At 35.8% G+C, this 27,694-nt stretch overlaps 1 protein-coding gene across 1 annotated transcript in view; it reads right to left on the bottom strand.

The window, feature by feature from the left end:
* Positions 1-1,409: 1,409 nt before the first annotated feature.
* The window catches only part of PDGFC (platelet derived growth factor C), a 216,685-nt gene continuing 190,400 nt past the window's right edge, over positions 1,410-27,694 (bottom strand). Inside the window, exons 4-6 of the mRNA XM_011959725.1 lie at positions 12,436-12,643; positions 7,514-7,731; positions 1,410-3,008 (exon numbers count right to left, since the gene is read on the bottom strand). Of these exons, the coding sequence (XP_011815115.1) occupies positions 2,892-3,008; positions 7,514-7,731; positions 12,436-12,643 (543 nt within the window). The 3' untranslated portion in view covers positions 1,410-2,891. The remainder of the gene's footprint in view (positions 3,009-7,513; positions 7,732-12,435; positions 12,644-27,694) is intronic.

The raw sequence follows: 27,694 nt of genomic DNA, 5'->3' as shown, positions 1-27,694 counted from the left end.
GCCAGGGATGCACCGAGGGTAACCAAATCACAGTCAATGCACCTGGAGCCAGGGATGCACCGAGGGTAACCAAATCACAGTCAATGCACCTGGAGAGAGAGATGCACCGAGGGTAACCAAGTCATAGCCAGGATGTTTCTTACAGTGTAGCTTCTCATTACTTTGGTCTTTGCACCTTTTCCAAGTACACATGAGAATTATTAGAGGAGGGAGGGAATGCAGAAATGAAAAATGTAGATATGAACACCTGCCTCATGACATTTAAAGCTTGCTTTTTAATAAACATCACTAGGCAAAACAGCCCATGGCTCAAGGACAAAGGCATGAAACAGAGATATCATACACAAAACAGTGTGTGGTCAATACAGTCAATACTTACTGGGCTTCTCAGAAATTAGGGTCACACGTGTTATTTATGTGTGTGTGTGTGTGGGTGTTTGGTAAAATACACAGGATGATCTATAAGTAACTGATTATAAAGTGGTTAGTCCTCACATGGTAACCACTCACCAACTGGCAACTGAGGACTGCTACCTTTATAATCAATTCTGGTTCTCAACATTTTATAAGTAAACAAAAAAGTAAATATTAAAAAAGGGAAAAATGTATTTCGTTCAAAGATTGGAAACAATGGATTAAACACAGTTAAACAGGCCATTTACTAAGACTTAGTAGTCTTTACTAATGAAAGTTGTAAATTGCCAACTACTTTGCATATTCCACGGAGGTATATATCTAGTGTTCCTCTATATGGATAGGACAAAACTAGGAAAAGGTAAGGAAGGAAGACAGAACACACAGGCTCATTTTGTTTCTTTGTTTTCCACAAGTTGGGGGCAGGGCAGAACTGCAGGTGTCAAAGCACAGGAAAAGGGTGCTTGCCTGAAGAGTAGTCTGAAGACAGAAGGCCCTGGGCACTAGACATCTCTGGCAAGTTGAAAGGCTGAGGAAAGGATGCTGAAGATACCAGCCCTGAATAGGACTCTATGTCTGGAATTGAGGAACCACATCTTGAAGTGTGCAATGTAAAATAATCCATACACCAAATCAATTTATGCTCACCCCATTTTGTAGTTGCCAGTGACAATGAAGACATGATCGGAAACCTGCAAGTTTTTTCCAGTTTCATACCACCATACAACCTATCACCAAGCATTTCTTAACCCATACAACCACTTTCCAGTCAGGGGAAACTTAAATGACCAGAAATCTGTATTAAGACCAGTAAGAAAAAATAAAACCACTGCTCAAAGGCATTGGAAACAAGAGGCAGAGAAGGCTCACAGGGATCCTCCCTTGTTTGTCTTTTGAACTGACGTATACTTTTGCATAATGAAAATCATAACACAAAATTTTATGTTTCATTTTCTCAGAGTCCAAGAGATAAGTCTTGAGGACACACACACACATAATTTTCTCCCCAAAATAGCCACATTCTTTTATTTGATGATTCAATACATTTTTAATTCAAATAGTCACCACATAACCTAGGCACAATATTAAGCATTTTACAAGCAAAATATTTTACTGATTTTCTTTTCAATTGCCAGAGTACAATAAGTGAACTGGTTAAGGGATATACTTCTGTACATAAAAATATCCATGTATTTATACAAGTGTATGGAACAGAGTTTAAGATAATAAAACCGTAACATCACAATAAATAGGATGTGTTCCTACTGCCCAGCACAGCACAGCATGCTTTGTCAGGAAGCTGCCAAGTCTTTTTCAAGGTGCTTTATGTTTTACTGAGCTAGGCTCAGATTTCCCCAAAAAAGGAATAGATTGGTAATGGCTGGATGTGAATGTCTACTTTCACAAGTTGCTTTTTTATTTTCATCTCCAATAACAGGAATGGAAGATATGATAATTTAATTATTTCAGAAAGTCTTTGCAACTTACCAATTCTATTGATTTCCAATTCAGTTTTTTAAAATGCAGATTAATCTAACTCTAGCACCATACGAGAATGAAATACATGTATTTCTGTCAGAGCAACAATATTTTATATCATCTTTGTTCCTCTGGCTATAACAATTCTGTTTAGAAAAATTTACCAAGCTAAAAATAGTTGATCTAAGTTGTCATAAAAAAGAATATTAAATACCTTTGGTAAAAATAGATATATTTAACAAGATTAGAAAAGCGAACAGTTATAATGTCAAAAGGAGAATATAAAAATGTACACAATGAAACAAATAAACTGACTTATAGATAAAGTGAAGATAAGGCCACTCTTCTTTTCAGGTTTGTCTCTTCCAAACCATGAATGTAGTTCTCTTCTTCTAAATGGCAGAAATTTTAATAAGAAGTATGAAAAATCCAGTCTGTCCTATCAGCATGACACAAGTTTAATTCATAGCAACATAGTTCCTTTTTAAAAACCAGGTTTGTAGTACATAGAATGTTCTGGTTTACATATGTGAATATGAGCAAAAAAAAAAATCCAGATTTTATATGATTCAAGGCCCAGGACATGGAGCTTTAGAGTTAAGCAAGGCAACAGAATCAGGTGTTCACTTGCACAGTTTTTTCCTGTATTGACATTACCCTAAGCCATATCAAAACAACTGAAATACAGAACCCAGCTAGTGGAATAGGTACATGGTAACTCTGCAACTAGCTGGTGATGTATTTAATACAGCATTTAATTTTCTTTCCACAATTGAAGACCTTTTCTCCTGTCCTTTGGGCCTCCTCCCAGAAGAGCTGTTGCACAACTCCTAATTCTGTTTGATGTCTCCTCTTTCAGAAGGCACTGTAAATCCTGAAGATGAAAGGTCCTTGAAGCAAACAACTGAGATTAAGGATGGAGATAACGCATAAGTTCTCTAACAGAATCAGCCACTGCACTGCACAGCTCTGGGCAAGAGCTGCTGCTGGTGATGCGGTTATCCTCCTGTGCTCCCTCTGCACACACAGTCACACTCCTCATGGTGCTCTAGGGCCACATCAGTGAGTGATTTATGCAATCCTCTGACACCAGTCTTTGGTCTCAACTGAAGGACCTGAAAGGGAACAATAGTAAGCCACCTTTAAAAATCAATGAATGTCTATGACTTGCTTTTACAAACAAGTAACGTTTTAGAAAAGAATCTTGGGGCCCAAGAAAGACACACATTTTAATTTTTCCTAGAGCAGGCATTATGAAAACACTCTCCCACCAAAAAAAAAAAAGAAAAAAGAAAAAAGAAAAAAAAATCATCATCGTTTCATGAAAGGGCAGACATTTTAATGCCAACAATTTGGAAGCATTCTGTCTCCGAATAAGGAACTGTATTTAAATGGAAAGACTCACCATGCAATCGTTATTTTATTTATCTGACTATTTTAGAATTTCACCTTAAGTATTTTGGAACTACCAATACACAATTCGTTTTTCTGTTTGTTGCTTTCTTTCACTCATTCATTTATTCACACATTTAACAAATATTTATACTTGATGCAATACACTCCAGTGAAGAAATACTGTGGAAAGAAACATGATCACTCCACAGCTGAGTCTGCTCAATTATGCCACTCATTAATTTTCTTGGCTACACTTCAAGTCCTCTATAAACTTGATGAGATGGATTAGATGTACTTCATAGACATCAGCCCCAGTCACAGCTAACTTCCTGCAGCTGGATCCTACTGTGCAGTGAGAAGAGGTTTGGCAATATTAACAATGATGCTCCTATTAAATAAAGTTATTTGCAGTTTGGATTGTCAAGGTTTTAATAAAAATACAGCAAGATTGACACTTATACTACACATATTTCCTCTTAATACTATGACAACAAGATACAGTTGTGTAATTCTATAAAATATTATTTAAAGTATTTGATGTTGCTACCTATTTAAGTGTATTACATTTTATTTCTTATGATAGAAACAATCAAGTTTAGGAAATTGTATTTTGTTTGGATTATGAACAAAGGCCAGAACACAAAATAACATGACATTTTCTAGCATCTCTACTTTTTGGATATGACATAGATAACCTCATAAAGCAACCTCTAAAAGCTACCATTCCTAAAAATGTTCATTAATCCAAAAAGGCACAAGTCAAGTCTTATGACTGTTCTATTTAAAGACTTAAAAGGAAAACAGAGAATGCGTACCTCACTGGAGTATGTGGTAATATCAGAGGTTAATTAGCTAACATTTTTTGAATGCTTACTGGGTGCCAGGCACAATAATAATGTTTTTACATACTTTAACTCACAAGAATTCTATGAAGTAATTTACAATGATTACCCCTATTTTACACATGAGTGAACAGAGGCTTAGATAGAATAAGTGACACAGCCTTTATTTGTACCCCTAGGCCAGAGATGAATTATTAAAGTTAGAGTGATAGATGATAATTTTATAAACTCAGAATGTCACTGCTCATACATTCTATTTATTTAGTATCTTTCTTCCTGAAGAGAAAAACTTCAAAGTCTTGTAATAACTATTAGAAATTATAAACTTTTAAAGTAGTTTTCTCATCTATTTCGCAATTCTAGAATAAAAATTACTTAGACTTTATTTCTTTAATGTGAAATTTAACTCAATGGCTACTGAATATTATTTTATGTTAGTACTGATTTATTATTTTTGAACAATTTAGGGTGTCAGACTAACTACATTTCAGATATTGGCATTATTCCTTATCACACTCTTGCTACAAATTGTTTCTGGAATGAGGTTGGGTGGGGGGGTAAGGTAAATTGCAATATTGGCATAGCCAGCGTCTTCAATTCCTATGTCCACGTGTATGCATTTTCCCATTCAGCAAGGACAAAAATTTACTATGTAAGGTAAAAGGTTAGAGAGGCCACCATACACGGTCCTAAGAGTCAGGCCAGGCTGCAATCCTTGCTTCCTCTAGCATGCATATGCCAAGATGCATTTGCTGAATCAAAGTCCCCTGTCTTTGTCTGCTGATGCTCATGGAGATTTACAAATAGCAGAAGAATCTCTTAATGTTCTAGAAATGTAAGTCCTGTATAAGAAATTCTAATGGTGGAGGACACAATTAGTGTTCTTCTAAATTCATTTTGAAAGTTTTGACTTTGGAAGAGAAAAGTAGACTTGGAAAATGGTCAGCAGGTCCCAGACAATATTAAAGAGGAAAAGGACATAGATTATGCCACCAGAAAAGAAACAGGGCTAAAGTTCATCTCAGAAAATTTAGACAGAGAGGTTGAAATTAAAATGGCAAGTTCACGAAAAGGAATGTCCAGGAAGTAGCTGAGCCAGAGATTTTGGAAGATAGTAGATAAGACACAGAGAGAACCAGCAAGGAACAAATGCTCATGGACCACTGCTCAACATGTTCAAACAAAATGACCTTGAACTTTTGAGAACCATAGAGCACTGGGAACAGGGATTCAGTACTAGAATCAGGCAATTGAATGGTATACTTTTTTAGGTTCGTTTGTGCAAAACAAACAGACCTAATGTAAGAACATAAGACTATTATTTCATAAAAAAATTATTAAATATGTAAAAATATAAACAAGATGAAAATTATTAAGCCAAGTAAGAACAGAGAAAAAGGAACTTTTTCTCTGACAATAGTTTACTATTGTCAGAGTATCCTGTAAATCTTTTGGCCAGAATACCTTTCCTGCTTGGGGACAAAATTCATTAAATCTTTATTGATCACTTACCATAACAAAAGAATAAGACTAGGCACGGTGAAAAAGCAAAGATGAGTGAGAGAGCAGCTAATATATATTAAGGGCATGACAATTGCCAGGCTTAATTCTAAGTGTTTTGTAAATATCAACTCACTAAATCCTCACAATAAAGTATGAGGGTTGGAGACTCACCTTACAGATGAGGAATTGAGGCACGAGGGCTAAGCAATTTGTTCAAAGTCACACAGCAAACAAATGTTAGGTTCAAAACTAAGATGTCTAGCTATGGAGTTTGTGTTCTCAAGCATTACATTGTAATGTGACTTTTGATTTCCTCAGCTCTCAATTCAATAGAAACAAAGAAAAATAGACAATAATTTTGAAATAATAAAAGTTCTCTAATAGAGTATCTTTGAAGCCCTACAGATGTGCTGAGGATGAATTAGTCATGCTAGGACTGATAGGACACCAGCATTTCAAGGAAGATCTAAGTGTGTGTGTGTGTGTGTGTGTGTGTATTGTATATATACACTTTATATATGTGTGTGTATATATATACAGCATTTCAAGACATCTAAGTGTGTGTGTGTGTATATATTATATATATACACTTTATATATATATATATATAAAGTTCCTGACTTGCTTTTCTGAAAATTCTTACATGGGACTTAGAAAAATCATTAAGAAAATATATTTATTTGGCTAAAATGTCTTCCCCCAAAGAGATCCGGTGATTGATACAAAAAGGAAGAATCTTACTAATAACATTATCATGCTACCGTATCTTTTAGTTTTCCTCAATTATTATATCCCATCTCCTCCTCCAGCAGTATCAGGTACCATACATGTATCTGGAAACCATCCTTCTTGAAGAGTCAACTTTAAATTTTACAAAGCCTTTAAATTACACCAATAAAAATCTGCCCTTCTGGCTTTATTTAAAAATTACTCATGACTTTTAATTTTTTCCACTAAATAAAATAACATGAAATAAATATATACTTTATAAATAAAATGATTTTTCATATGCATAAAGTCTTCAGTGAAACCCTCATCTGTTAGGTAACCTAAACATGCAAGGTTTCCTAAACTGCGCTTCCTATGACATGATTTTCCTGCCCTTCACCAATATTGTGTTGGCATTTGATAAAGTGGCAAAAAAAGCACTGGATTCGTGAAGACAAGGGACCCTGTTTCCACTGTAGAGCTAGGATTTCACTGAAATCTTGATGTATATGAAAAATCATTTTATTTATTAGGTAGATACTTATTCTGTATTCTTATTTAATAGAAAAACTGAAAGGAAAGGTAGTCATACTGAAATGATGTCAGAAAGGCAGATTTTGACTTGGTCTAATGTAAATGTTTCATAGAAAATAAAGTGGACTCATCAGGAAGGATGGCTTCCTGATAGAATGATGCTATATGATGCTGGTGGGGGAGGTTTTGGGATATAACTGGGAGACTCCGTCACTAACAAAAACATTAAGAGTACAAGTTCTAAGGTTCCTAGGGTCCTAAAAAACAATAATTACTAACATGCCATATTATGTTTTCTTTCATTCCAGAGAATAAAGAGATGAAAGGTTAAAAAATCCATACAGAGTTTAACATGTTATTTGAAGCAACATGAATAATACAAAGTTTACTATAATTATGAATATGTCATCTTAGGAGTCTCTGTTGCCCCAAGTAGAAAAATAAATACCAAAGCTCTCCTTTCTCCAAAGTAGACAATAATTTATCTCTGAGCTTGTCTTTGAAATATTTTTCCTTCATATTTTGAAAAGTTTAAAAGTTGAAAACCTTTACTCATTTTTTTTTCCCTCAGAAAACACTGTTTTGTTCAAAGACATAAAATATCCAAAGGAAATCAAAAAAGAAAATTGTATACCTACCTCGTGGTATTTTTTAGTAACTTTGCTTGGGACACATTGACATTCATTGCAATTGTGGAGACAACAGGCACAGTTCCCACCACAGCGTTTAACCAGGAGACAACCTGGCCAGAAAATGGTATCGGTTCTCTTTAGTTCTTCCCTTATGGATACTGAGAAGTTACGAGGTGTGCAGCTGTATAATCTTACCTCCTCTGTTAGAAGGTTCAGATCCACCACTATATGGCATAAAAGAAAGCAAAGAAAAATAGATGCTGATGCTTTCAGCCTGAATGTATTTCATTAAGCTCTTTTCATAAAGAAATCTTACGTTATTTCATGAACAATATCCATAACAACATCCCCTCTTATTGTAAGTAGATTTTAGAGATATACAACTGCAAATTGGACTTTCTAGTTCCTAGTAAACAAAGCTTCATTATGACTTAGCGACCAGTAAAGAGATGCCATTGTGTAATATTAAGAACAGAGTCAACAAAATAGTTGAAAGCTATAAATAGGAAACTTTATAGAGACAAAAAGGGCCACACGTTTTAACCTTAGTAAAAGAAAAAAAACAATTGACATGGAGAACACTGGAGAGAAGAATAAAATGCAAAATGATGAATGTTTGATTAAAAAAGAAATATAATTCTTAAAAGGACTTTAGGCTGATACAATTAGTGAAGAACAATTTATTGAAATGTGTCAACAGCACTTTCTATAGTCTCTATGGCAATAAGAATCATAAAATATAAAAAAAAGCATGAAGAAAATGCACATTTGAAGACAGCTGTGTAGACCATGAGTGAATAAAAAGGACACATTTTATAAGAGCAGAAGTTGTAGGAAGGCAATGCTTCAAATGCATTGAATGATTTCCCATCTTGGAAATTTAGACTAAACTAGATCCTTCAGATATCTATCCCTCCCCTGCTAAGGTGTGGAAGAAATGTTTAATTTATCTAATTTATAACCTCTGCCTCTACTCCATTAGCAAGCTGGTTAACTATGCTGTTTGTGCTTTATTCTATGAAAGAATACCTATTTTGAGGACCAAGCAAAATATTCTTTCACTAGATTGTTGCAGTAAATCCTCAAAGAACCATTATTTTTAACTACAAAATGATTCTGCCTCAGGAAAATTATATCAAAATAACATGTCATGTTCAATGTGAATTTATACATATCACATGAATAGTAGGTAATTACTATTAGGATAAACACTTCTAATATAGTTTATTTTCTGCCTTATATCTCTGCCTATTTTTTTCCCTAGAAATATTCAAATAAAGCAATTCAAATGGCATTGAATACTTTCAGATAACATATATTCCTTCAAGTTTTTTTCTCCTAAATTTTAAAAATTTAGAAACATTATCTAAAATATAATAAACCTACCCTTTCAACTAATATGGATAACATATACGTGAATGAAAAAGAAGAAAACTATTTTCTGGTTAAAGATGGCTTCAAGTAGAAATAATCATGATGTAATCCACTTTTTTAAATTAAAAGCTAATTTTTATTAATTTTTAAGTGACAAGATAATTAAGGATCAAATGCTTATTTTCTTGGATTTGTTATACATGTGACAAGGTGTTTTTGATACTTAAATTGTCTTAATTGTGTTTGATAATTTAAGTATTTTAAGAAATGTATTATAAAATTATGCATAGGTAATTGTAAATTATAAATGTATGTAAACTACATGATAGACCAAAACCTGAGTCAAGTATAGGAAAGCACCAGAGAAATCCTAATTCAATGAGTTCATTTCAACACCTTATTCAGTTAAAAAATTATTTTTCTAACTCAAGGGAAAGTCATTGTTTATTTTGGCTACTGAAAGATTTCTTTTTAATCTGAAAATGATCCTGTGAAAGCAAAACTTTTCAATATTTAAGAGCAAATCCTTCTTTCAAATGCCCTGAATAGGCCAGCTTATCCCTAATAAAAGTAATGAGCTCATTATGCTAAATGGTGTAACATATTTTACCTGGTTTCATTTTGCTGCTCTAATAGTATATATATGTACACATTCCTCTTTTGTTGTTAAAACTATATATAGGCTTATTTGAATTTTTTCTCTAGTATTTAATGCCTGGGCAAGGAGGAAGAAGACTTAAAATATGCACAAACACAAAATCTGGTTGCCAAAGTTTTCAATGCTTATTTAAGAATTATACTTCTTTAGAATGTGAGTGAAGAAGCTCTCAGCTCTCAAAGCATATTCATCTATGTCAAGCAGTTTTAAATATGTTATTTCATGACAACAGAAAATGAGATTGTATATGTTCCCTTTAAAATGTTTACTTAACCACAATAAAAGGTTAGACAGATTTCCCAAGTGAACTAAGTTGTGATACCTGCTACAATGTGAAAATTTAAACACACTTTTAACTTAGCTTCCACTCATTTATCAGGTTTGACACAAAAGCCAAAAGCCCTTTTTAAGTACTAGTTAAGCTTGACTTAGAAAATACAGTATTTTTTTTTGTAGCAGTAGCAAGGTATGAATGAAAACCCTGAACTAGAGGGAGAAAGTGAAAGAAAAAAAAAAAAAAAAGGAAAGCATTAATGCAGTCCACAGTTTTCTAAAAATATAATTAAGGATTTTAAATTTGGCATTTCATATTTGAAATTTATGCTGCCTATTGCTAAGCCTTCAAATGCATATAAGCTTCGTTAAAATAAGTCATATGTCATATATTCTTGAAACATTGTATAGTACTTTTAGCTGGGAAAAGGCAAAGAAAATAAAGAGAAAAAGGAAAAGAAAAAAAGAAAGATAATATACCAAAGCATACTTTCTGAATAGCTTAACTATAATATTAAAGAAGTTTCCCTCTGCCAAATATTTGTAAAAGCTGGTCTTCAGACTTTTTTCCTTTTATAATTATCTCCTAAGAAAACAAATATAGGTATTAGTTTATTTTTCTAAAGAATGCAGATTTTGAGCACATCACCAACCCAAATCATTATTTTTAAATGCAAATGTCATTAATAAGTTTTGCTACAAAAAGAGTCATATTTTTCTTTGTTAGTTGTTCATTCTTTTAAGATATTCAGTCCAAAGATAGTCTATTACTGTAAAGTAATCTGAGGGTGGTCTTTCTAAGATGAATGTGGTAACACTGTGATGTTTATTCTGTGGAAAATCTATTTCAATGTCTAATTAGAAGCTTTTAAAAGTTTTACTCCTTGTTCTTTTGTAGAGATACTCTCAGGAGGGGAGTTAGTTTTGTCTATATAGATGTTATCCCACACCTGTATTTTAGTTTATGTGAAGTTTCAAAAATATACACTGCTTTTCTCACACGTACTGCATGCTTAAAAAGTTAATAAATTCGGCAAACTGCAAAGGGCTTCAATTTTGAAAGTGTTAAATGAATAGCTGAAAGATCTGGTTCAGTTTCCGATGCTTTTGAATGCAAGCTAGCCTCCGGCCAAATCTTTGAGCACCAGGCGTATATTTTCAGGCATAAAGGCTTGGCTAGAAGGGAGGTTTTTAGGCTCAAATCCAGAAATCAGCTGTCAAAAAACTAGATCTCAGTTTAGAACCTGATTCACTGCCCCTGCTTCTCACAGATCAACAAGATAATCAACTTCAAATTTGCTAACAAGGGCTCTATTCATGGATGTTTCAGCTAGTCTTGCAGATCTTCATCTTCCTGTTCCTAAGTGGGAGGGAAGGGAAGTGTTGCTCGTAAGTTATTCATCAAGTTATTCATCAAGATCAAATCTTATAAATATGTAACAGCTTTCAGCATCTGGACAGGACTCGGCTGCCCATGCACTTGAACACTGATTTCAAATATTGCCAAAAGGAAACCACGTCTGTTGGCATAGTGAAATACCAGGGCTGGGCAAGTCTGAACATGACCTGCTGAGATTAAAGCTCATGATCCAAAAAAGCTGCAACTCTTAAGAGCAGGAAAGGGCAGGAATCGGGTTTCCTTCTGACAAGTTTTAGAAGAGCATGTCTGGTGCAATCTGCCCTTGTGAATGGCTCAAATTAACTGAACGTTGTTCCTTTCATATAAATTCTCTAGGCTGTCACTGCACTCTCCAAAGCTATAGATCTCAATATTTCTGACAGACTAAAACAGATATTTTGAGTGCACTGTAATTAAACAGTTATTTCTATACATTTTCATTTGTGTCTGATATGGATGCTTTCCAATTCCAATGTTACTAAAAAAAATTAGGTAATCTTACAGAAAACTCAGTTAAGATTATTTCCAATTTCTTGGCCATGTACAGTTAGGTTTAATTAATAGCACTTTCACTCTTAGAGAAAGATACACCTATATGGGCAAAAGTGATTGTTTCAACAGCAAATTTACATAGTTAAAAATTATTATGGTGTGGGTTCTTTTAGGTTCTTGTTTTCTTGCTATGAACCCTGCCTTGAAAACTATGAATTCTATTTTATGTTGGGTCGTTGCCATTTCTCATAGTTTTTAGAAGTGTCTAGACTTAGAAAATGCAAAGTGATATAATACTGACCCATGGGAGACACTGCAGACAAACATTTTTGTAGAGCATCCCCTTTTTCCAGCCCTAACCTGGTTTTGCAGCTATGATAATTTCTCTTGAGTCCCGAAATCCACATGTTCCAAGTATTAGGTTTGAGTAAGCAATGATTTTTGTAAAATGCAATGAAGGCCTTCATCAAAATGATATTTTTGAAGATAATATATAACTGGAATTTTCAGAAGTATCTCTTTCAATTTTCCACATCTGTTGGGTTATAAATAAGTTCCTCCTTTTGTATACATTATTATTCAATATATAAATATGCTCAAATGATTAGAAAATGTATTGAATACATCACTGATGAATTTTAAACTCTACCCTTTAGAAGCTGTGGCAGAAGAATCTGAAACATTAGCTGCTAAGAAAATCAAACGAGGTTCTAATCTGAAGAGGGAGCTTACCTCTGGATTTTCTTCCAAAAACAAAAGCCTTGCCAAGAAGTTGCCAAGTTGGCCTATATAGATCTTCTAAGTCCAACTGCCATCTATCTGGTTCAAGATATCGAATAAGGTCTTCCAAGGTACTAAAGGCGGTTATAGCATTATTAAGCAGGTCCAGTGGCAAAGCTGAAGGGGGTAACACTGAAGGACTCACAGCTTCTGTGAATTGCTGAAAGTACAATGAATCATATGTTAACTGTTTTAAAAATGACAATGTATTCCTTCTGGACATATGCAAGAAGTTATAAAGACTAAGGCTGGAAATATGTGTGAAGGAAAACTGTATTCAATTCAACTTGAAATAACTACTCTGCACAGACTTCACGAAGATGAACTCTGATAGATTTCCTGTAAAATCAATGAGAAAGGCATTAATTTTCATTACCACAAACTGTGATGGATGTGGGTATCTTTTGGTCATATAAAAAAATTAAAAATATCTTCATGGTTCAATTAGACTTAGAATGAAAACTATAATACAGTTTATCAAATTTTCCTTTTCTTTTCCACTTTTCATTTTCCTTAATCTGAAAAATTACCTCATTGTTATGCAAATTAATGTCACATAAATTAAAAATTGAATAAGAAATAACCCAAAGATCTAGAACAAAATACAGGTAGAAATCATTTGACATTAAATAACTTATTAATCAAGATAGAAAATGCCTAAATCATAAAAGATCAGCTTAATAAATGTCTACAATATATTTTAACAGAAAATGTCTAATAAACAAGATTAAGAGATCAGAGAGATGCTGGGAGAATACCCTGACAAACTATGTGACTATCACAAGATTAGTATCCAGAATACACAAAAATAAGGACAAATGCAATGGAAGAAAAATGGGCATATTCCAGACAAGAAGCTTGAATGGTCAATAAACATATGAAAATATGCTAAACTTCATTATCAGAGAAATCCAAAGAGAGATATTATTTCACATACGAAAAAGGGATACTATTTCACACAGATGAGACTGGCAAGAATTTTAAAAAGGATTACTGAGGATGTGATTAAATTGGAATTCCTCTGCTCTGCCTGCAGAAGTTAGTGTACACAGGCACAACACTTTAGCTGATGTAACTGATAAGCACTGAATATTCTTTCACTTATGCACATGGAAATATGTTCAGTGATTAGAAAGACTGGAAGCAATCTAAATGCCCATGTATAGGGAAACACTAACACATCGGCTCTTCCTTTTCATTCTCATTACTTCCATCCTGGGCTAGATACTAAAAACATGTACTATAAATAGCAGCTTCTAACCTTATCTCCTTACCCTTAATCATTTCTCTCTCCTTTGTTCTATGCTGCATAATCCTGGGTTAATCTACTAAATAAGGTATCACTGATCCTATGATGAATTTGGACAAATGCCTATGTGATTTCTCATCTGGAGGATAAAATCCAAATTCCTTACACAGTATTCAGAGTCCTCAAAAACTGACCTTTGCTCACCTTCCCCTCTAATCCGCTACTCATCAGAGACATGCACATTTTGTTCCAATCAATCTAGTCTCTTTGCTGACTACTGCACATATAATATCATCTCAGACTTTGTACCTTAACTTATGCTAAATCTGCCCCCATACCCCACATGCAAAAGCTCTCCCCCCGTGGATCTACATCATAAATCTTCACCATTACAATGACCCTTTCAAAAAATCCAATTCATCCATGAAACCTGGCACAACAGGGTCATCACTGTCCCATATTATCTCTACTGGGTCAACTGGAAAGAGACTCCTTCTGTGGGCTGCTCTGTGAGCGCTTGGCTTGAAGAGCAGAAGCTGCCCTGTAAACTAGGAAAAGGAGTACCTTTCTCTGGACAGGCACAACCCTCGTGGGGCTCCTGGATTTGTGGGTGCCCCGCTGCCCACAGGGGAACATGCTTCCAGAGTACAGTCGGCAGAAATGAACGTGGCAGCTTCGGGCCAACAATGATTTCATCTATTTTTTTTCTTTTTTTTTTAACAAACGTTTATTGAGTAACTACAGTGTTCCAGGGCCTTTGTGTGCATTATGAGAAAGGCACAGTGGAATGACAATGTCTGGCCTCCTTCCTTGCCTGGATTACTCATGTGTACTTTCCAAGTCTCCACTCAGCTGTTACCCCTTTCATCTTTTTTTTTTTAAATAAATTTTATTTTGTATATTTGAGGTTTATGACATGATGTTACAGGATACACAAAGATAAGCAAAGATAAATGGAAATGTATAACTACATACATATATATATATTTATATATATAGTACAATGGTTACTATTAAAGACTTAATTTCAATAATGTCAAGGATCTGGCTAAAATATTAGGACTAAGATGTTTTCTAATTATTTTATGATGTTTTTGCTCTATCCATTAGACTGTTAAACTTTGAGAGTAGACACTAAATCTAGTATGTTTTTGTTACCCAGTGTTTTCTGTAATTGCCAAAAGAACATAAAATTGCTTTGACAGAACCATGACTGAAAACTCTATTAGAGATATAGAGAACACTGATCTGAAAAAGGTTTTAATTTTAATTTAGCCAATTTAGTTACTATTGATTAAATTTATAGTGTAAAAATTTAAAGCTAATTTTTGCATATTTCAAAAATATAAGCCTATATATGTATATAAATGTTTTATAAAGTAAAAGTTAAGGGGTCAGTGATAGTCAAAGAATAAGTATTATTACAAATGGAAAGTTTCAAAATCTGAACAGATAAAATAAGTAGCTGCTAGCAAGTTAATACAAAAAGTGTACATTATTAAATTGTCAGGGTGCAGATGTGTATTTTAAACATAAAATATAATTGTTACGTAGGCTAATTTCCATTAGACAGTAATCCAAGAATGATTTGGCTTATTTTGCTTCCAATTTGTTGGTGATTCTCTGAATAGAGCATTTCTTTTGAAGTAATACAAAGTTCTAACTGAAATTAATATTGCTGAGATGAAGTTCAAAATATTAATACAAAAGAAGGCAAAACAAGATAAGCTTGTAATACTGGGCAAACAAAAGATGCACACCTTGGGTCCAGTGAAGTGTCTGCAATCTGCACACCCATCCCTTCAAATGGTAAAGGTTGGGAGAAAAGCATCTTCTGTTACTGTATGTATAGATCAGTTGGTGTTATAAATCGCTAAGCTTCTAAATATTTAAATTAAAATTTGATAAATTTAGAAAGACAACTGTTTCCCCACCACACCCCACACACAGTGGTCCCCACCCAAAAAACAGGAAAGAAGAATGAACATAAGTTCCTGGGATTCAAAGAATCAGTCCCTGGACAGAACAGGGGAAGTGGTGCTTCTATTTAAGGGCCTTCTCATGACTGTCTCTCCACCCACTGGTTCAAGGAACAGCCGAGTTGTTCAGTTTCAAGGTTCCGCTTTTCTAAGTGGTTTAAAGGGACTCTCAGAGAGAAAGGGGGAGCAATGAAAAAAAGAAGTTACAAAAAAAAAAAGTCTTTGAATTTTTAAGTTTTCCTTTTCTCTCTAACAAAATACTACGGTTCATTACAGACTAATAGCATTTTCTCCCATAATTAGTATCCAGAAAATTCTAACAAGACCTTTGATACTGAAAAACACTTATGATTGGGCTGATAAACTGGTTAGAATATGCAAAATATGCCTTGACTTGAATTGGATTTTCACATTCTCTGTTTCTTATGTCTTTTATTCTTTATAAAAATATGATGGTGTACTTTTAAGCTATAGATTGTGCTAAGACAATTTAGGGGATAGCAATGGATACAGACGAGAAGCAGAGTTTCTTGGTGTTCTATAATGTAGACAACTAAACCACAACCCTTATTCAGCCAGAGAAAAGCTTCTGTGTTATCACCTGCAGGACAGTAATGACAACCTTGGTGATGGTGTGGCCCTAGCCTAGACCCTTTCAGGTCTATTACTTTGTAAGGACAGGTTGTCAGAGAGCAGAAAAGGCATCTAAAATCTATGTGACGAAGTGTCCTGCCAAACAGTACATTTCTAAAATGTCAGCTCTATGAGATAAGGATCCGTTACAAAATCGGGTCTTTAAAATTCTCTGATGAAAGTTACCCTGAATGACAACATGATAATGAGAGAACTATGATCAGGAGTCAAGGAACTGGACTCTAAATCCCAGAGAAACTCACATGTAGGGAAGAGAGTTTGAGTAAACTGCATAATCTATCTGTGCCTCAGTTTTCTCCACTACAAAATATGGTAGCTAAAAGTCAATGACCTTCAAGTTTCTTGCCAGCTTTTATATTTACAAATTCTATTTATTTGTCAGATACAAGAGGGTCCAATACAGCTTCAGCAAAATTATCTAGAGAACTTCAAAAATACAATCAACCACTTAGTAAGTCTATAATGGGACTGAACTCTATTTTTTTTTTCTATGAACTCTCCCTGTTGTTTTAGCTTATCAATTTTGGGAAACACTGCCCTGTGGTACAACTGTGGTATCATTCTACATTTATATAAATATATAAAATTTTAAGAGTACATGAAGTTTATCCTGCTCTTTAAGAAATCAAATATCCTAGAAAGGCATGTCTGGCTTATAAATAGAAGCAGTATGATCCTAAAAATCTGAAGGAAACAGGTCCATGCTTAGAAAACTGATACCAAAATGTTTAAATGAATATAGATACATGTTGTGTTATGGGCTGAATTAGAGTTCACCCAAAATTTCTATTCTACTAAAGTCCTACTCACAGTATCTCCGAATGTCTGTATTTGGAGACAGGGTCTTTAAAGAGATCAGTAAAATAAGGTAATTAGGGTGGACCCTAATCTAATATGACTGGTGGTCTTATCATAAGAGAAAATTTTAACACAGACATAGCAGAGAGGGAAGACCATCTGAAGACACAGGAAGAAAATGAACATCTACATGGAGTTGTAGTCAGGGAGAGAGATGTCCGAAGAAACCAAATCTGCTGACACCTTGATCTCAATTTCTAGCAACCAAAATTTTGAGAAAACACGTTTCCATTGTTTAAGGCACCACTGTTTAAGTCTGTGGTATTTTGTTAAGGCAGCCCTTGAATGCTAATACATGCCATCAACTTCTCTATATCTATATAGGAGCAAACAAAGGATAATATTACATACACCATGTCCATTAAATCATTCAACAAGTATTTATTTAAAAACCTGTAAGGGCTCACACAGGTGCAGTGGCTCACACCTGTAATCCCAGCACTTCCTGAAGCCAAGGCGGGTGGATCACTTGAGGTTCAGAAGTTCGAGACCAGCCTGGTCAACATAGTGAAACCCCGTCTCTACTAAAAAATACAAAAAACTAGCCGGGCGAGGTGGCGGGCGCCTTTAGTCCCAGCTACTCGGGAGGCTGAGGCAGGAGAATGGCGTGAACCCGGGAGGCGGAGCTTGCAGTGAGCTGAGATCCGGCCACTGCACTCTAGCCTGGGCGACAGAGCGAGACTCCGTCTCAAAAAAAAAAAATACAAAAAATTAGCCAGGCATGTTGACCACGCCTGTAATCCCAGCTACTTAGGAGGCTGAGGGACGAGAATCACTTGAACCCAGGAGGTGGAGGTTGCAATGAGCCAAGATCGGGTCACTGCACTCCAGCCTGGGTGATAAAGTGAGACTGTGCCTCAAAAATAAATAAATAAATAAATAAAATAAACAAATAAATAAAAATAAAAATAAAACAAATGAACAAAAGGAAAAACCTGTGAGGTGAGCACTATAAACAAAACAAGAGAAAATTCTTGTCTTTGTGAAGCTTATTCCATGGAAGCCAAGTATACTGCATCATAGAAGAGAGTTTTATCTTGCCAAAACAAAGCTAAAATGAGAATCTGCTATTGTGAATCACACAAGTAACCAAACAAGTATCACACAAATCCTGGTGAATGTGGACCATAAAAGAGTGAACTCAGTATGTAAGAATTACTGAAAAACAAATATATTTCTATTTTTATTAATGAAAAATAACTGGCAGCCCAGGAGTTCAGACAAAATAACAGCCATAGGAACAAGCTCAAGACAGCAAGTTTGCCTCGTCTCTACTAAAAAATACAAAAAACTAGGCAGGCGAGGTGGCCAGCATTTGTAGTCCCAGCTACTCGGGAGGCTGAGGCAGGAGAATGGCGTAAACCCGGGAGGCGGAACTTGCAGTGAGCTGAGATGCAGCCACTGCACTCCAGTCTGGGCGACAGAGAGAGACTCAATCTCAAAAAAAAAAAAAAAGACAGCAAGTTTGGCTGCAAAAGTTAAGTTTTCTTATTGACTTTTCCATTGTTCTTTTCAAAACTCAGTGTTTTACTGTTTTGTATTTTATTATGGCTACCTTAAATATTTTCTGCACTTGTTAACATCTTTCCCCTTTTTTAGAAAAAAGAAAAGCTGACTTCCTGTTTGGAATAGTACTATCTGAACTACTTATAATTTCAAAATAAGTCGTTACTTACCTCTAAAATACCATAGCTTGTCATTTTATTAGGATTTTTGTGGCCAGTGCAATTTTAGAAACAGACTTAAAATGAATCTTCCTTGGACAAATACACACATATAAATGTTTACCTTGAGTAGCATAGCAACTGTTGCAAAACTATTAGGGCCTACAAAGAAGATTTATGTTGCAACTTTCCTAGTCAACAGCATATAGTATCCTTCAAACTGATAAGAAAGCTTTCAATTCATTCATACCTAACAGAGAGTTAGGAATGCAGATTAAGTTTTATTGTCAGAGTTAAAAACAAAACAATATTATAAAATGATCAGGTGTTTAAGAGAAGACAATAAATGTTCAGCCTTGTGTAACATCACTTCTTAAAGGTGTCTCCAATCTCATTCGTGTAGTGTCAAACTGATATATTGTACAGAGATCTTATTTTTAAAGAGCCTAAGCAGCCAACAGGGCATGCAGACACAAATGCCTGCCAGGAACAACTCACGGGAGGTTCTGTAAAGACACAAGAATGTCCTGAAACAATTCATTTAAACACGCTTCTTTGCCTTTCCCTATGTGCTTATCCGAATTCATCCAAAAGTTATCTGGGTCATGTTTTTAAATTATTTTTAAGCCGGCAATGAAAAGCAAATGCTTGCATTCCTACTCAAGAACAGATGTCTTAATACTGTGTAGGTAATGCAGATTATATATTTAAGTGAGAAATCCTAGGGAAGGTGGCCAATTGTATTCACATCAAGGCTTAAAATTGAGGGGTTCTTATTAAAAGAGCATGACAATTGAATAAAACTTGACATATCTATATAACTCATCACAGCAACAGTCCGGTATGAAAAGTGTATGAGCCAGAATTTAAAAACAATACTTTTTTAAGGCTCAAACCTGCAACTGGCCTTAAAAGGCCATGAGTTTCATGGTTTCAGAAAAACCCTGGAGAGCAGAAGTCTTCCTGAGAAGATTAGATGTATGAAAAAAGAGATGGCTAATTTTGCCAAAAGTGTTGTCTTAAATAAAAGTAATGTTTATGTACTAAGTAGACCTTCTTACCAACTTGATGGATGAAACAACTGCTGTGGACTCACTTTTCCTATCATCATGAAACTGGAAAACCATTACCATCTAACCAGATGTACGAACTAAAACACTGTTACTCTCAACATCTTCTCACCTAAAGCATTAGTGGTTTACAAGCTAAAGAAAAAATTTCACCCTAGTGATAGCACCTTAGATTTGAAGGTCTCCATAGAAGTCAACTCCACCACAGAGCAGGCTCATTGTTGGCTGGTGAGTCAGAGTCAATACACAGAGTTTCCCACTTCCTAGGTCAAACTGCGGGTTGTAAGTAATAATCAATGTTGAAAACTGGAATTCCACGGGATGACTAAATAACATAGTACTAAGAATGCTTTCCACAATGGCATCTGTGGGAAGCCAAAATTAAGGTTTTTTTTTTTTTTTTAACTAAAATCTGAAAAACTATTCCTCTGAATAAACAGTGTGGCAGGCCTTAACAGCTAAAATAACATCTATCAGTGGCAAGTGTTTGACAACAAAGTATTGCAGAAGTTTTTTTCCTAATCTAATATTGAATGCTTGTGGATTTGCTTTGTTATAATACTCAAGAAACGCCTAACAGTGATGAATTTCCAATGAAAGAAAATGTAAACTAAGAACTATCGGAAGAAAAACACACCTTCACTGCAAAACATGAAAGAATATGTACCTCAAACCTAGACTCTCTGAAGACACTTTCTTACAGAAATTTATCCTACAGCATACACAATATTTATTCAATGTATTACTCAACCACCATTAAGGGAAATCATGGAATGTTTTATGGAAATCCAGCTTAGGAATAGTGGCTATATTGGCAGACATTGTCAATTATATGTTCAATAAGTTAAATAGTTGGATAATATGCTCAACTTCATTCTAGTTTTGTGTGTGCCTTGAGTGGAAGGCCTTATTTTGAGTAAGAAACAACGGTACTGAGTTATTTACTTTAAAATGGCTTGACAGTATAAAAAGAGTGCTAAGTAGCTGAAACTGAGGGGGCAACAGAAAAATCCCCCAGTGAACTGCTTTGAGGGGAAAAGTGAGATAATTCAGTGGAAGCCATTAGAATGCATGCAAAGGTCAGCAATGACCCCCACATGGCTGAATCCAATGGTCTGTTTTTTCAGTCTAACTAACCAATCAGCAGTAAGTGGCTTTTTACACACTGTGTGCTCTGCAGATTTTCTTCCTACCTGAGAAGATGCTTCTCCTTAGCTCTGAGTGCTGGTTCCTCCTTACCACTTTCCTTTTACATGATGGAGTGTCCCAAGGATCTCTGCTTGGACCTTTTCTAGTTTCTGTCTCATTCTTCCCCTTGGTGATCTTCTATAGTTTCAAAGCATTACATATAATTTATACGCTGACTACCAGAAAATTCCTATTTCTTACCAACACATTATTACCATCTCAGTAAATGCCAACTCCATAATTTGCAGTCGTACTTTGCTCCTCCCTTTTTCTGTGCTACACTCCATATCCCACATCAAGTTATCTTGGCTCAGTCTTCACACTATGTCTAGAATCTGACCATTTTCCCTACTTCTATTGCTGTCACTTTACAATTCAGGCCAACATGTGAAATAGTCTTCTAACTGGTCTCCCTGTTTTTGCCTTTGCCATTGTTGTCTGAATTAAATAACAGAAATTTAAACACTCTACAACAAAGGGTAGATAGGGTACTAGTACAACTACCAATTACTTTTCTAGAAAAATGTATCTGCTTTTAAATTTTAAACTTAAAAATGGCCTTTATTTTAAACATTCTATAGATTCTTCACAGTGGAACTCAATGGAAGCGCTTTGTACAGATTTCATAAGCCTTGGTTAATGCAGTATGTCTCCTGAAACCCACCATTCATCCCTCCCAGGTACATTTTATCTGGTCAGAAGACACTCGCTCACCCTCCTACTGCTGACAATGCAAATAATACTCTCTTCTTCAGTGTAGGGGAGGCATACCTATCAGACATAGAAAATGGGGCATTTGTCAAAATTACATGGTGAACGCCTCATTTATGTGTGTGTCTGTAGGAACAGATATTCAAAGGAGGGATGATTCCACCTACCTAGGAAACTGTTTATAAGGATTAAGCAAAATAGCATATTTTAAAATCTTCATAAACAATTCAGCACTATACATATTTAGGGATGACCATACACATTTTATTGTACATTTAATTATCCAAGTTGTACCAAGTTTAGCAAAGATAAATAATTATTTAAAAAAATATAGCTCATGATTGATGTTGGTCTGTGTTACATGGAGTGGCATGGCCTCAGTAGGCAGTGTTCAATGACATCTCCGCCCAACATTCTTTCTAGATTGATGTGGCAAATCAGAGCTTGTCCAGCCCTACAAGGAAAATTCTGAAACAAACTTTTTTCTCTTCTAAAACAGATTTATATTCAGGAGCTGTTCTGGAGGGAGAAATGGGCATTACACATCAGCAAATTAATCTTTATGGCCATGAAGACCTCTGTGCTAAAGAACTTAAAAAATAAGCATAATAATATCCTTAGCTCACTTCTCCTATGTCACTTTTCTGAATTCATATTCTTTGCCTGTAAAATCCTTATATGAAATGAAACGCAAAATATCCTATGCAAAATGCAGGATTTCAATGTTGAGGCCCGCTGTGTCACTGTTATCTTAATTACAGTGTACAGTATTATATTAAAAGAAACTTCTATAAAGTAACTAGTCAGCACTCCATTCCTATTTCAACAATGGAGAAAAATGTAAATAATGATTATTTTATGAAATGTTTGGGATATTTTTTTTTACATTTTTAAATCACTCTATGACATCCCTATTCTGCTATAAAATCTTTAGTACTCATGCACAGATATGAACACTTCCAAAAAATGAAAGCATAAACAGTTATATGTTCTTTGGTCATGTTTTTACATGGCGGTCATCACACTAAAACGAGATTGTGTCTCACGGTCAGAATTCCAGGCAGGTCAAAAGAATCACCCGGAGCAACAGAGAACATAGAATATTTTTGTGAAAAGTTGGTACGGTCACCTCAAACACACCTGAGAAGGCTTCTGTTGATATAAGCAAGATATGGCTCTGAAAACAGGGTTAGATTAAAAAGTTAAATCAGGCCGGGCGCGGTGGCTCAAGCCTGTAATCCCAGCACTTTGGGAGGCCGAGACGGGCGGATCACGAGGTCAAGAGATCGAGACCATCCTGGCTAACACGGTGAAACCTCGTCTCTACTAAAAAAAATACAAAAAACTAGCTGGGCGAGGTGGCGGGCGCCTGTAGTCCCAGCTACTCCGGAGGCTGAGGCAGGAGAATGGCGAAAATCCGGGAGGCGGAGCTTGCAGTGAGCTGAGATCCGGCCACTGCACTCCAGCCTGGGCCGCGACAGAGCGAGACTCTGTCTCAAAAAAAAAAAAAAAAAAAGTTTAATCATTCAGTAGACTATATTATATTCCTCTCATGTGCTCACATCGAGTGAAGAAGATGAGTAATATAGCCATTGTGAAGCTCGTATCTCTTGATACAGAAACCTGTGTCCTTTAGGTCATGACTATAACATGAAAACCCAAGTGCTGTGAGAGCGATTCATTCTGCCTGGAGAATTAACGAGGGGATACAAAGAATAGATCAAAGTTAATCTAGAGCTTAGAGAATTAGAAAGTAATTATATAGATTAGAAGGCAGAAGCACTTTAGATATTTACAAGGGAACTGAGTTGAAAAAAATGGTGTTGGGTGAAGAAAAAGATGAAGACTGCGAGAAAGCATTGCTATTAGGCGGAGAGTAGATGGCGGGAGGTGAGGCTGCAGGAATGAATTGGGGTCTGATCGGGAAGGCTTTGTGTGTGCCCTGTTCTGGAATCTGGACTTAATCACAAGGCAGTGCAAGAGTCAAAAGAGATTTTAAGGAAGGTGGGATACACACAAGTTTAATTTTTCTGGCTTTCTACTATTTTAGGTGAGGAGGTACCTTGGATTGGGATAAGCGGGTGTGTAGACTGGTGGGAGCCATGAACAAGGCTTTGGTATCTGAACCTTTGTTCCTGATGTTGCCCTTTGTTAATAACTGCTTTTATCGCCTTGTCATATGGCTAATCACTATTCACTAATGAAGACTCAGCTTCTCCAGCAGGCTTCCTTAATGAGACCTCTCTCTGTATATACATGACTACCTCTAGGCTGGTCCACCTTTGTGATCCTGTATCATTCTGTTCATATCTCTAGCATGACATCAAATTGAAATTATTGTACAACTCCCCCCTACTTGCCTCGAAGTTCTTTCATGGTGCAGCCAAATCTTAATGTCTTTTGGATATTTTGATCTCCAATAGTATTCCGGATCTGACAGAATAATACTAATGAAATGCTATAAAAAAGTATGCTTTATGATCTGATTGATTACCACCACTGAGGAAAACAAATGAAAAGAAGGGTGGCAAAGTACATGACCATGGTAGAACCAACAGGAATTGGTAGCTGATGGGATGGGGAATCAGGGAGAGAAGAGATATGCTTAATTTTAAGTGATTCTAGCTTGAGAGAATGCGTTAACAGCGACATAACTATCTAATACAGGCAAAACTGATAAGAAAGAAGGAAAAGTTCAGGTTGGGTCAATTTATAATCAGTGGAGGTATATTGACATGCATACATCCAGCAGACAACTGCAAACATTTTTTGTGGCATTAAATATAGAGGACTTGCTTGGAATAGAGAATGACAATCATTAACATACACAAATGTCAAATGTTAAAGCCATGGGCTAAGGGCGCAAATGAAAAGAGAAGAGGACAGAAGACAGGAAAATGAGATTTCCCCATACTTAGACCAAAGGTCAAGGCACAGGATCAACCAGCACTGGTGTTTCAAAATAGATCAATCTAAGGATCGGGAAGAGAGCCTAGAGGTGTTAGTGATTTTTCCTCCCAAGGAGAAGAGAGTTTTGAGGATTGGAGAGGGACAATAACATCAAAGTGAAGGAAAGATCAGCAAGAAAGAGGAGTAAAAGTAGGCCCCTGCAGCTATTCCACAGGTGGTGTTCTGTGACCTTAAGAACAGAGAAGTTTCACTGAAGTAAGAATGGAAGAAAGGCGGCCCTTAAAGAAAAAGCAGTGAAATTGAGAAAGCAAGTAGAGCTTTTTCATTAAGTTTGGCAGGGAGAAAAAAATAAGAAAGAACAATGGATTTATGAGAAGAAAGATTAGAAAAAAGCTTAATAAGTACAGAACTATGTGTATATTTGCAATCAGAAAAGAAGGCCAATGAAAACAAGAAATCAGAAAACAGAGGAGAGTTAATGTCAATTGTAGATCAAGACAGGGCAAAAATATTTTCTTCTCATGAACTGTAAAGAAGAGTAAGATGTCAAAGTATTTCTGAAAGACAATTCAACAATATTTTCCACCAGCCTTAAAAATGTCCATTTTTTTCAGATCCTATAATTCCATATTCAGAATTTTTATCTTAAGGAAATAACCAGAAGTATAATCCAAAGATAGTCACTGTAGCATTAATAGAGAAAATTAAAAATAAAATTTAAAATGTAAATGTTCATAATTGGAAGACTGTTAAATAAATGATTATACTTTATGTATGTACAGTGGTCCATTTTACTCTCAATAATTTTTAGTGTACACGAGAACAATGTAGAAACTTTGATCCCTAACAGCTCAGGTATATGATTGCCACTGTGATCTAAACTATAAAGCAAACAGGATGACTCACATTCTGCATAGGCAGAGACTAAGGACAACCAAGCTAAGATCTTATCGCTCTGAATTTTTTTTTGAGATGGAGTCTCACTCTGTCATTCAGGCTGGAGTGTGGAATACAGCAGCACAATCTCAGCTCACTGCAATCTCTGCCTCCTGGGTTCAAGTGATTCTTCTGCCTCAGACTCCAAAGTAGCTGTGATTACAGCTGCCCACCACCACACCTGGCTAATTTTTGCATTTTGTATTTTGTATTTTTAAAGATGGGGTTTCACCATGTTGGCCAGGCTAGTCTCCAGCTCCTGACCTCAGGTGATCTGCCCGCCTCGGCCTCCCAAAGTGCTGGGATTACAGATGTGAGCCACTGTGCCCGGCCCTAAATTTAATCAACTTCTAAAAGTAGATCCATCAGTTCTCAATCTGATATGCCAGGAATCCGCTGGGTGCACAACAGTCTGGAAAGGGAGCAGCCAGCATCAGGTAAAGGGATGATTGAACAGCACTGTCAGTACAGGTGAGAGATGACCGACTCTTGAAAGTGTAACATTTATGCAGTTACAAAAGGTAAAATTCTATCAACTAGGATCAACTTACGGGACTATTAAAATAATGCATATTTTTTCCATGTAGAATCTAATGTCTACATTGGGTAGGGCTAGAATACTCAGGAGGTGCAAAGTCATGATGAGATTTAATAAAGATCAATATCTTCCCACAAAGTTCAAGGTCAATTGATAAATATCTTCCTACATTCTTTTCTTTGCCTTGTTCTTCACCCTGCACCTCTATTCTGTATTGCTTTGCCCTAAGTATACAATGCTCTGGAATCACGTTTATTTCCCTAACACCTTCATTGCTTCAGCAGATTTCAGATAGGGTACTGTGAAACTAATCACCATTACCCTAATCAACATAATATGATCATTCATAACCACACTAATAGGCTACTGATTATCTTGTCACCATTTATGTAATATTATTCATTTGCAATAAATACACACTGAGCAACAAATATGAAACAGACACTCTTCTAAGTGCTGAGGATCAAGCAGTGAACAAAATAAGTATCTCTGCCTTTGTGAAATACATATTCTATTGGAGAAAAACAGACCATACACAAAATACATAAAGCATATACAATGTTAGATGGTAAAGTGTATTACAGGAAAAAAGTAAAACAGGAAGGAGACAAGAATGACAGGCATGGCCTCTGTGAGAAGCTGATGTGCAAACAAAACCTTAAGGAGTTGAGGCTTGAAGTCGGGGGCTATGTGAGGAAGGTCATTCCACGAACATGGAATAGCAGGGCAAATAATCTGTTTGGAAGTATGTTAGGTAAATTCAACTCAAGGAATGGCAAGGAGGGGACACTGTGGCTGGACCGAAGGCTGGAGACAGAAGGACTACAAGGGGACACTGTAGGTCACGGTGAGAATTAGCGATTTACTCTGGGTGACTGAGTAGAGCTGCCAGATAAAACAGAGAATGCCCAGTTACAGTTGAATTTCAGATAAACAATGAATAATCTTTTAGTATAAGTATGGCCCCAAAATTATAAAATCATTCATTGTTTAGCTGAAATTCACATATAAAACGAGGCAATCCTGTGGTTTCATTTGTTCACTTTGGGAACTGTAGTTGGGAACTATTGGAAAGTTTCAAGGAAAGGAAGTATATCATCTGCCTTATGTTTAAAAGGATCATACTCACTACTGTGCTGAAAATGGAATGCAGGAAGGCAATGGTAGCAACAGGGAGGCCACTTAGAAGTAGTTTCAATAATCCACATGGAAAGATTGAGAGGTGTGTGGATATTTAAGAGAAGATTCTAGCTTAGATGGGCTAGACACATAAATTTGAGATCCAGAGGTTTATGGATATTACTAAAAGTCATGAGCTTGGACGAGACTGTTAAATGAATGTTATTAGGAAGAGATGCCATGGTTATAAAGTGATCTCTGTTAAAAAAGGGACTGAACCTAGAAACACTGTCATAATTCCAGTTCAGAGAGAGAGAAGGAGGAACCAGGGAAAG

Source organism: Colobus angolensis, unplaced genomic scaffold (assembly GCF_000951035.1).
Source record: "Colobus angolensis palliatus isolate OR3802 unplaced genomic scaffold, Cang.pa_1.0 Scaffold5, whole genome shotgun sequence".
In the NCBI taxonomy this organism is placed as follows: Eukaryota; Metazoa; Chordata; class Mammalia; order Primates; family Cercopithecidae; genus Colobus; species Colobus angolensis.
This window is presented reverse-complemented; position numbering and strand designations above follow the sequence as displayed.